The sequence below is a fragment of the Octodon degus genome, unplaced genomic scaffold (assembly GCF_000260255.1).
Source record: "Octodon degus isolate 3935 unplaced genomic scaffold, OctDeg1.0 scaffold00033, whole genome shotgun sequence".
Classification (NCBI taxonomy): Eukaryota; Metazoa; Chordata; class Mammalia; order Rodentia; family Octodontidae; genus Octodon; species Octodon degus.
This window is the reverse complement of record NW_004524609.1, coordinates 16,415,396-16,427,173: the sequence shown is the minus strand read 5'-3', so window position 1 is coordinate 16,427,173 and position 11,778 is coordinate 16,415,396. Positions and strand designations below refer to the sequence as shown.

The following is an 11,778-nucleotide window of genomic DNA, read 5'->3' as shown; positions in this document are numbered from 1 at the left end:
CTAAATTGCTTAATTACCAAGTTTGGCCTAAACTTGGCATCTTCCTGCCTCAGCCTCTCAGATTCCAGGATTACAGACATGCACGCAAGGGCCTGAGTTCAATCCCCGGTTTATTCAATAAAAAAAAAAAAAAAAAAAAAGCCTTCAAAAGATGTCTCAGTTCCCCTGGACATTTTTTTCCCCTCTTCTCCCTGTGTGATCTTTCTCTTTAGGACAAAGACAGGGAAATAAGGCTCAGATAATTTCTAAATGAAGTTCTTTTGCATTTGGTTCATTATAAGCCAGTGACTCTTCAAAGAGCAAAGGTCGGTGAACAGGATACAGAGGCATGATGCCCTGGCAGGCTCAGCATGACTGTCCTTGTTTGGGTCACTACAAAACATCCCAGATGGGCAGCGTGAAAAACAAGAGCTATTTGTTTTATTGTTGTCACTGAGACAGGGCCTTGCTCAATAGGCAGGCGGGTCTCTGGTTCACAATCCTTTTGCCTCAGCTTTCTGAGTACAGCAGGAACTTATTTCTCCAGTGCTGGTGGCCTGGAGAAGATCAGAGAGCCAGCATAGTTGGGCTCCAGGTTGCAGGCAGACAGCTTCTTCCTGTATTCCCATGTGGCAAAGACACAGAAGCTCTGGAGGAGTCTCCTACTCTTCCTGGAAGGGTACCAGTCCCATCTTGGGGGCGCCACCCGAATCTAGTCCCAGCCATCTCCTGGAGATAAGACCCTACCTTCCAATACCATACACCACAAACAGGCTTCAGCCTGTGAATTCCAGGCACGCAAACACCAGCCAGCCTGAAGCAAGTCCAAAGTGTTGCAAAGTTCACTGTGGTGCGGGGAAGGGGAACCTCAAAAGTGCTTGGTCCTCCCCTCTCTTTTTTTAAAATTAATTTCATTGAGAAAGAAATAGCAATGAGACAGTTTCAAAACAGGTTAGTAGGACAGTTACAATAATTAATACATTGCATATGGTTGTCTTCACAGTAGTTATTCATAGTACAAGATGCAGACATGACATCTTGTCTAAACACTATTAGTACAAATCTTCTATTGGACTAAGAGAAAGTAGCTGTATATCTAACCTAACTAATTTGTATATACAGATATATGTATTTTTTTCACTACAAAATGGTCCTTCACTTATATCCCCCTTTTTTGTTTAGTTTTGTCAGAGATGGGTATTCCATTCCCATTCAAATATTGTAGGTGCATGAATTCAGCAAAATAATCCAATATAGTCCAGTAGACCATAATAGTAATGGGTTATCTGCAGGACTGGCAATGTCAGAAGTTGTTGACTTGAGCCTTTTACAGTTTAGCATATTAATATGGCTTTACATGTTTTTTTTATTTCTTTTCATAATTTAAGGAAGGGTTTACAGGGTGTTTAGGATCTCACTACTAGATCAGATTGTAGTGATCCACCTGTTTATAGCCTCCCAAGAGCTGGGATTACAGGTGTGCCACCATGCCCAGTCTCAGCTTTATGATTTATTTATTTATTTTTGCGGAACCGGGGATTGAAGTCAGGCCCTTGTGCTTGCCAGGGAAGTGCTTATTCCACTGAGCTGTCTCCCCGGCCCAGCTTTACGTTTTATACTTTGTGTTTATACTTGTCTGCTGGATGGTTAAGACTGAGATAAAGTAAGACCTATATAACAAGAAATGTAACTTTTGTATGTGACAAGGTCAGTCAAATCCCCTCAGGACTTACCCTGAAACCCTGTACCTCAGATTGTAGATCCTTTGTCAGTGTCACCCATGTGGATGAGTCACGGCCATTGCTTGACCAATGTGCTCTCCGTGAAAGCCTGAGAGAATGTTTTCCCTCCATGTGACTCTCTTTAGGCACACTCTACATTGTCAATCACTTTCCTCTGTGGCCCCATAATCTCCTTGAACAGAAAATGTGGGACACCACCGAGTTACAGGATGTTACAGTTCAGGTTCTCTTATATCCTGAGTCCTCACCGACCTTCAAGGGCTAGGGCCAAAATATTGGCTGTCCTTGTAGCCCTTCTTTTTCTCTAATTTTTTGGTCTGCAAACTTCAGTTGTTAACCCTCCAGAAGAGAAGCTTAATGATATGATTACCCTATAACATAGGCAGTTGAGCTTAACACTATCTATCTGAATATTAAATGCCTTCTACATAAGCATTTCCTGAACACTTAGGACACACCTGGTGAGGACCCATGAAGAGACCTAGTACAGTAGCAGCTATCGCTCAAGCAGCTCAAGGGCCAGTAGAGGGCGCTGTGTTACAGAGGCTTTCTGCTATCTTTTGCCTCCATTAGTGAGTTCCACACATAAAGAGAATTTTCAGAACATGTCAGTAGGAGGCACAGGAACAATTTGTTCGGCAGAAAAGGTTCACATTTTTTTCTGAAGGGAAGGGAATGTGATGCTCATAGAAGGAGCTAGATTATGGTCTGGAGCTGGTATATTTATGTGTTTTGGGGAAAGAACATCTGTAGAATGTGAAAAGTGACGGTTCATTCATGGGTGAAAGGTCTATTTTGCAAGAGAAAATTACAGGCCCAATCTCTTTTTTTTTAAGACTTAGGAATCCACTAAGAAGAATATATGCAGTGTATTATTTGTTGAAACTGTACTTTCGATTTGATTTGAAACTGTCTCATTGCTATATGTTTATCAATAAAACTTTGAAAAGAAAAAAAAAAGACAGGAATTTAGGAGTAACTTGGAATGGGAAAAAAATAGTTGTAACTCTGGGAAACTTTTGTGTCTTGAAGTTGTAGTTTTTATTTTACTTATTGAATGGGTTTTTTGGGTTTTGTTGTTGTTTTTTTTCTTTTTCTTTTTTCTTTTTTTTTTGGTGGAACCGGGGATTGAACTCAGGTCCTTGTGCTTGCCAAGGAAGCACTTATTCCACTGAGCCATCTCCCCGGCCTGTTGTTGTTTTGAGACAGGGTCTCTGCTCAGGCTAGACATAAGCTCACTATGTAGTCCAGGCTGGCTTTGAACTTGTGGCAACTGTCCTACCTCAGTCTCCTGAGTGCTGGGATTACAGGTGTGCTCCACCACTCCTGGCTATTGGCTTTTTTGAGACAGGGTCTCACTATAAACTCGAGATTGGCCTTGAACTCACTATGTAAGACATGCTGGCCTTGAACTCAAACAATCCTCTTGCCTGGGCTTTGAATTTGTGTTGATCCTCCTGCTTCAGCCTCCTAAGTTCTGAGATTTCAGGTGTATGCTACCGTAATTGGGTTCTTGATTTTTGTATTTTTAGGGAAGAGCCTACAGGGTGTTCAGGGTCTTACTACTAGATCGGACTCGTAGTGCTCTGCCTGTTTACAGCCTCCCAAGAGCTGGGGTTACAGGTGTGTACCACCATGCCCAGTCTCAACTGATGTCTCAGCACACCCTGGGAGCGGGGCTGGCACAGCAAGCCTGGGGATCGAACCCCCAACCCCTTTAAAGCCCCTTGGAGGCACTTTAATCCACTAAGCTATTTGGCCGGCCTCGTAGTTGGCTTTCTTTGGTTTTATTTCTTTGGTTTTTGCTTGTTTTGTTCTTTGAGACAGGCTGGTCATGAACTCAGTATGTTGCCCAGACTGACCTCCAACTCCTAGTGATCCTCCTGCCTTTGCCTCCCAAAAGCTGGGATAGCAGGAGTGTGCTACCGTGCCTAGCTCTCTATGGTTTTTGAAGGTAACATATTTATGCTTATGTCCATTAGCAGTGTTACAGTTGAATGGGACAGTAATAGTCCTGGTTCTTGTGTACTATGAGGACAGAATTGCCAAGCATACACCCAGTAGTAAGTACTAAGTAGCTATATTTATTGAAGATCCTGGGAAAGATAGCAGCAGAGATAGGATAAAAGGGAAAGAGATGGCTGATAACTCAGGCTTTCAGAACGTAAAGGTCAGGTACCTCTGGCTTTATGTCCCTGAATTGCCCTTTGGGGCCCATGCTCTACTTCCCAGGGCGTAACAATCTTCTAGTCTGTGTTCTTTCTTTCTTTTTCTTTTTTTTCCTTCTCATCTCAAAGGTGATTTTTTGTTCTGTTTTTTGTTTGTTTGTTTTGGTGCCAGGGATCGAACTCAGGACCTTGTGCTTGCCAGGCAGGTGCTTATGCCACTGAACTATCTCCCCAGCCCTCATTTTGTACCCATCTTAGCATTATAGACAGTTAAACCAGGTGGAAATATAGTAGGCAGTCAGATGGGGCTAAGCCTTGAGAAAATGAGGGCAGAGATGAAAACTCATTAGAACTGTGCCCAGGGGCACATCTGATGGAGGCCAGGCTGCAAAATAAAGAGAGAAGGACCAGGCCAGGGATAAACTGTAACATTCCATCTAATGAAATCTATGTGGACATTGGTCATCTCAGTGGGTGACTAAGACCTTGGACTCAGGGGCGGCCAAATAGCTCAGAGGATTAAAGTGCCTGCAAGCAGGCACAGGGGCCAGGGGTTCAATCCCCAGGCCTGCCGTGCCGGCCCTGTCCCCGCCCCGGCCCCCGGGGTGCACTGAGACTCCAATTGAAACTGGGCATGGTGGCACGCACCTGTAATTCCAGCTCTTGGGAGGCTGTAAACAGGCGGATCACTAGAAGTTGGATCTGGTAGTAAGACCCTGAACACCCTGTAGAACCTTCCGTAAAATTAAAAAGAAAAACAACCAAACAACAACAACAAACCCTGGACTCATCTCTTAAAAACTTCCTTGTTCATTCCATATACACTTGTTAAGTGACTTGTTTCCCCATTGGCTCACTGTTACCCAAGGGACTATACTTATAACCTTCATGGTTGTGCATAGCTTTGACTCACATTGTATCCATGTGGTTTTTGCTCTATAAATCCCCTGAAAAGTGGGGTCCTCGGCAACCCACTTTTGGGTCCTCTCCAGAGCTGTACTTCTCAATAAATATTCTTCTTTAATTTATTTTTTTTTTGTACTGGCAATCAAATTCAGGCCTTGCTCTGGCCAGGCAGGAACTGCACTGCTGAGGTACACCCCAGATCAATATTCCTACTCTTAACCTCTGTTGTTCCTAAAATTCATTCTTTGATTTTAAAGAACACAAACTCAGGTGTCACACATCGAGCAGGTTGGGACTTATTTCCCTTATAGAAATCCTAAAATCTTTTCTCTATCATTAGGATAAGGAAGCAGGAATAACTGTTGGGTGTTATTCAGGCTTAGATGGTGGGAATGGAGTGACTCATTCAGCTTCTTTGTTTCTGACTATACTAGCTGGACATGTGTGCAGTGGTTACATAATTTGGTCTAAACTAGCCTCTGGTTGTATTTTGTTTTATTTTATTGTGTTGCTGGATATTGAACTAGGGCCTTTGTGTTGTGCTGCATTCCAATTCTTATTATTTAAAAAAAATTTTTTTTTTTTTGAAACAGGGTCTTGCTAAATTTTCCAAGCTTGGCTCAAACCTTTCATCCTCCAGCCTGTTTCACAAAGTTCTGCAATCCCAGTATGCCCAATGCGCCTGCGCACTGCTCCCTAGTGTGCTTTACACTGTCAGAGATAAGGGTCAGGCGAAGCGTGCTTCAGGAGCCCAAAGGAAGATCTTGGGCCTGGTGGCTACTGCTGCGGGCTCCAAAGGAATTCAATTTCCAAATCTTGAAGCCTCAGATCCCAAAACATGCTGAGTCACAATCTACTGTTCCTTTAGGTCCACTGTCACAGCAGGCAGACATTTTCAGACTGCAAAGGTCAGAGGTAATGCTAACGTGAGAGGAGACACTTCCCCTCTCCTCATCCTGGGGCAGCCTGTAACTAGCGACTCCACAGCTTCCTTGTCCTTTATTTTCCTCTTGGACCAAATTCAACTAGCATTGGCCGCATGCCTCCAGTACCCAGAATCCTGTCCTGGATGCTGGGACATAACATAGGGAGAAGACAGTTAGTACTTGCATCCTAGCAAAGATGCAAGGTTATTCACAAAGGTTAAAAAATAAAGTACAAACTTCTACACGTGGCGCAGTGTAGCGGTCAAGGTGGTTTGAGATGATCAGGTGCAACCCACAAGTAGGTCTTTGAAGGAAGAGAATATATGGAAAGGGATAAAGAGGGACTTCAAGTACCTATAAGAGCAAAGACTGTGACACATTCTGGGAACCTTGCTTTAAGTGCAGATACCAGGCCGGGGTCTGGAGAAAGCCTGAACGATCTGGCTCCGGAGTACAAATACCAACACATTTAGTTTTGCAGGCAAAAAGCTGGATGTAACCCCGCCTTCCACTTTTTAAATAAACCCCTGCGGGGCGCATGCGCCTCGCTGGGCGCCGGCCTGTGTTATCATAGAGATGCAAGGCTAGATCGTCTACTTCCACAGATGGAGGACATTTTGGGTCCTGGCAGAAAAATTGAAAGCGGCTGAGACCACTCTCAAGCTGGAGTGCACCACTCACAACATCAGAGAAAAAGAGCTCCTCTTAGGGCGACAAAAGCAAGTGGCAGCGAGAATCTGCGATGCGTCCGTAGAAAGAACAGCATCGGGAGTGTTGCACACCTCCTTGCCCTCACCTGAGATGGCGACTTTGCAGAGGACTCCGGCCGACTTCCTCGGACGCCAGGAGGGGGCGTGGCCTCGCGGCAGTCGGGCTCTAGGCTGAGTGAGGTGTGGGTCTCCGCGAGTTTCGTCGGAGTCGGTTTGTGATTCTGGGACGCGAAAGGACTCGGGTCTCGTGCCCCTTGTCGCCGTGCGTGTGTTTCTCAGCGTCTCTCCTAACTCAGCGCTTGGGCTCGCGGCCACCTCGTTCAGAGCAGCTCCCGGGTCCGGCCCCGGGCGGGCGGCTGTCACCGCGCTTTGGGCCGGACGATGCCCAAGAAGCTGCTTCTGCTGCCCCCGCTGAACCCGTACTCGGCCTTCCGCGCCCCGCGAGCCCATCCCGCAGCCCCGCCGGCCATGAACGCCGCCCGCACAGGCTACCGCGTCTTCTCGGCCAACTCCACGGCCGCCTGCACGGAACTGGCCAAACGCATCACCGAGTAAGCGGCGGCGTGGGGGTCGGGGACGCCCCCTTCACCCCGGGGTCCCCGCTGGCTAGTCCTCGCACCTCCTCTTCCTCCTCGCCCACCGTCTCCACCGCGGGTGAGGGTAGCTGGGAGCCATCTCCCTTGGGGCAGGGGAATCGTGCCGTTTCAGAGCTGGACAGGCTCTTGGAGGGGACAGGAGCCACCCCCTTTTCCCCCAGTTTCGCGGCTGGGAAGCTGGGCGCAGACTCTAGTGAATAGTGCCCCCTCAATTGCTTGGGCCATCCTCCCCCCCCCCTTTTTTTTTTCTTCATGTCTGCACACCCATCCCAAGGCGATAGGAGCCCTCCTAACACTGGGAGAGGGGTTCGGTCGCTGCTCCATGGCTGCAGTTGAACTCTGGCCCTGATCAGGGCTTCCTAGAGAGAGGGCCGAAGGTAGCTGTGATGAGGCGGGTCCATTCACAGACCAAAGGTGTGCGCTGGGCAGGGCTGGGCAGGGCGAGAAAACAGCGCTGGGATCAGGGCCGGGAGCAGTGGTAGGCCAGCCGGGGTGTGTAGGTCAGCTTGAGGTTGGATCAGCCCTTTGAACCAAAGAAGCCTGTGATCTGAGGTGACCTTTGGGGCTCGACAGTTCTGGGAAGCCTTCTCAGGCTTGCCCGGTCAACAGCTTCGTGACTTCAGGCAGGAGTCTTGATGTTGTCTTTCTTTTTTCCCTTAGTCCTTGTTTGCAGTACACATAGGGATTACATTCCTCATGGGGAATAGGTAGGCATGTATGGAGCGCGCCTTCATTTTCTTCTTTTTCCCCTCCCAAGACTTGATTTACCTGAAGGTCCTTTGAAAACGGACATGATTCCGTTTATGGGGACACTGTGCCCCTGACAGAGGGACATGATTCTGTTTATGGGGACATTGTGCCCCTGACAGAGATAATGAAGTTCAGCCACCCAGAACAACGCAGGCACATAGTGACCCTGCTTATTACTAAGTGGCCTTTTTTTCTGGTTGCCTCTTTAGAGAAACTCAGAGTCCTACTTACTACTAAGAGTAAACTTGTTAAAAATGTAAAACACAAAATGGTTTGTCTTTTAACAGTCATTTTCATATTCTAAGTTATATTTGATTTCTCTGTTAATTTTCAGGCAGGGTTGATAAATAATTGCAGGAAATCATTTTGAGGCAGTTTCTCTGTGTATTTCAGGCAGGCTTTGAACTCACACCGTATAGCTCAGCCTGGTCTCAGATTTATGGCAGTCTTCCTGCCTCAGCCTCCCGGGTACTGGGATTATAGGCATTAGGCATGTGCCACCACACCTAGTTTGCCCTTTTTTTTTTCACCCTTCCCACCATATTCAAAAGGTTTGAAGCTACTATAATTAATGTGTGTAAATACCTCCTTGATTTCCTTGACATGTGTCATATATTGAGTTTCCAATAAAATAGGGGAGGATGTGAGAGTGCGTATTTTCTTTTTGTCTGTACTGGGGGTTGAATCTAGGACTTTGAACATGCTGAGCAAACGCTGTACCACTGAGTGACACCTGAACCCCTCAGTAACCTTTGAAAAAAAGGTTTTGGGGGTCTGCCCAGTAGCTCAGTTCCTTAAGTGGCAGCTTCAACAAAGCTGTCAGGCTCAGGTTGCTGTGGTTCGATCCCCACAACTCAAGGCAGCCCAACCTGCCCTGAAGGCATTTGGAGCAAAGAAAAAAAAGGTTTTACTTGAAAAGATTTGAAAATCGCCCTTGAGTAGATGACCCTTGAGATTATGATTTCTAATTCTTTTCTGATCTGAATTTCAAAAATAGATCTTCAAATTTTGTTGATTATGTACTTTAATCAAGGGGCACTTTACTTTTTTTTTTTTTTTAACGTCAGACGGGTAATGTGCCCACGTCGTAATAAGGTTTGAGGGAGGCACATCTCATGCATAAGGCATGAACACCCAATCATCACGCTCATGAACCAAAGGATCATAACCTTATTTTTATTTATTTTTTATTTTTTATTTTTTTGCAGTACCGGGGATTGAACTCAGGACTTGGTGCTTGCCAGGCAAGCGCTTATTCTACTGAACGATCTCCCTCACATTACATTTCTAGGACATGCATATATGTATAAATTAAATATGGGGTTTTTGTTTTGGTTTGGTTTTGGTACTGAGAATTAAACTCAGGACTTTACACTTTCCAGGCAGGTGCTTGTACTGCTGAGCTATTATCCCCAGCTCTTGTTGTTTTGAGACTTTTTCACTCTGTGGCCCACGTTGGCCTTGAACTAGTAGTCTTGCCTCATCTGGGATTATAGCCATGGCCTTCAGCCACATATGCTTGCTTTGTTTGTTTGTTTTGGCTTTTTGAGTCTAGCCCTAACTCCTGGCAGTCCTCCTGCCTCTGCCACCAACAGCTGGGACTACAGGTACATCGCCGCTCCTACATGTGTGTTACTCTTAACCCGCATGTGTATTTCATCCCGTCTCTCCATTGAGTTTACTAATCATTTCTTCACCTGCTCTGCCTGTCTCTTGTTTTGGCTAGAATATTAAAAATGTTAATGAAGGGCCAGCAAGATAGCTCAGTGGACTAAGTTCCTACTTAGGCAAGTGCAGGGACTGGTGATTTGATCCCCAACGCCATATGCCATGCCAGCCCTGCACCTGAGCGCACTGAGTGTGTGACTGAGTCTGGGCATGGTGGCACATGCCTGTAATCCCAATGCTGGGGAGGCTGAAAACAGGAGGACCACTATGAGTCTGAGCTGCATAGTGAGACCCTGTACCAAATAGATTTTTTTTTTTTTCCGGAACCGGAGATTGAACTCAGGCCCTTGCACTTGCCAAGCAAGCGCTTATTCCACTGAGCCATCTCCCCAGGGCCCAAATAGATTTTTTTTAAAAAGTTGATAAGAGGGGCTGGTGAGATGGCTCAGTGGTCTAAAGCACCTACTTAGAACAAGCTTAGCAAAGCACAGGGACCGCGGTTCAATCCCCCAGCTCCACATGCCAGCCAGCACCGCCCCCTGGTGGGCTGAGCTGACCACACACACACACATAAATAAATAAAAATTAAAAAAAAAAAAAAAACTTGATATCTGTAGCATGTTGGTGTGGTAGCTCAGTGTTAAACCCCCAGCACTCAGGAGGCAGAGGCAAGGGGATTGCTACAAGTTCGAGGCCAGCCTGAACTACGAAGTGTGTTCAAGGCCAGCCTGAACTGCATAGCAAGACCCTGCCTCAAAAAGACAGAAATAGGGCTGGTGAGATGGCTCAGTGGTCTAAAGCACCTACTTAGAACAAGCTTCGCAAAGCACAGCGACCATGGTTCAATCCCCAGCACCACATGCCAGCCAGCCCCGCCCCCTGGTGGGTTGAGCTGGCTACACACACAAAAATAAATAAATAAATAAATAAATAAATAAAATTAAAAAAAAAGAAAAAGACAGAAATAAATGAATGAAATTTACCATTTTAACAGTGTATAGTTCACTGGCACTAAACACATTCACAGTACTGGTTACCACTACCATCCATCCCCACATCATTCTGAACAGCAACACTGCATTCATTATTATTATTTTTTTTAATTTTATTTATTTATTTGTGTGTGTGTGTGTGTGTGTGTGTGTGGCCAGCTCAGCCCACCATGGGGTGGGGCTGGCTGGCATGTGGTGCTGGGGGATTGAACCGTGGTCCCTGTGCCTTGCTAAGCTTGTTCTAAGTAGGTGCTTTAGACCACTGAGCCATCTCACCAGCCCCTGCATTCATTATATGAGCTCTCCATTCTCCCCTCCTTCTGTCTTCCGATAACCTCTTTTATTTTCTGTTTCCGAATTTCTGTTTTTAGGTAGTTCCTGTAAGTGAAATCATACTTTTTTTTTTTTTTTTTTTTTTGCATGTGTCTGGCTTATTTTACTTAGCATAATTTTTTCAAGGTTCACATACAGCACTAGAATTTCATTCCATTTAAGTTAAATAATATTCCATTCTATGGATATACCTGGCTGGAGTATGTTTAAATAGATTCTGCCTTTATATCATATAATTTGTAAAGTGGCAGTGCTGATAATAACTTTATTTTTGTTTTGTTTTTCCCAAGTACCGGGGTCATAGGTGTGTACCACCAGGCCCAGCATGATAAAGTCCTTGAAAACCACTGTTTTTTAAAATTATATAGTATCTAATTTTTGTTTGTATGTCTGGTTATTTAAAAAAAATCACTTTTTGTGCGTAGTTAGTTTATTTATTTATCTTTTGCAGTACTGAGGATTAAATCCAGCTTGTGTATGCCAGGCAAGCATTGAACCACTGAGGTATACGTCCTCGATCTTTTTTTTAAAATTTTGAGACAGAGCCTCACTAAATAGGCAGGCTAGGTAGGCCTCCAGCTTGTAATCCTCCTGCCTGAACCTCCTAAGTTACTGGGATTTTGAGTAATGCGCCACTATGCCAAGCATGAATTAGACTTTATTTTGTTTTGAGACAAAGGACAGGGTCTCACTTCATAGTTGAGGCTGATCTTGAACTTGCTGTGTAGCCTAGCCTGCCCTTGATCCTTCTGAATGCCGCTAGGAGTACAGGCATCTAGGTAGCTTCGATTGTTTCTGTTGCAGTGATTGAGACTGAACCTGGGAGCTGGCACATGCTGAGCAGGTGCTCCACCTCTCAGCTGCAACCTCAGCAACTCCCATCTACAGCCCCAGCTCCTAGACTTTCAAAATTACTTTGGAAACAGTGCCTGTCTAGTTATTTAAGTCTTTTTGTTAAAATATGTACATATAAACAAGATTAAAAAACAAATTGCCTTTTTTTTATTG

The 11,778-nt window shown here is 45.3% G+C and overlaps 1 protein-coding gene and 1 non-coding gene across 2 annotated transcripts in view; one reads left to right on the top strand and one right to left on the bottom strand.

Annotated features, from left to right (window-relative positions):
• The first annotated feature begins 6,557 nt into the window (after positions 1–6,557).
• Positions 6,558–11,778, top strand: part of Prpsap1 (phosphoribosyl pyrophosphate synthetase associated protein 1) — a 36,852-nt gene continuing 31,631 nt past the window's right edge. The window contains exon 1 of the mRNA XM_004630128.2: positions 6,558–6,982. Coding sequence (XP_004630185.2) covers positions 6,813–6,982 — 170 coding nt within the window. The 5' untranslated portion in view covers positions 6,558–6,812. The remainder of the gene's footprint in view (positions 6,983–11,778) is intronic.
• Positions 8,839–8,940, bottom strand: LOC111816533. The gene has a single exon (XR_002820904.1). It is a non-coding gene; the product is annotated as a small nucleolar RNA U13 (small nucleolar RNA).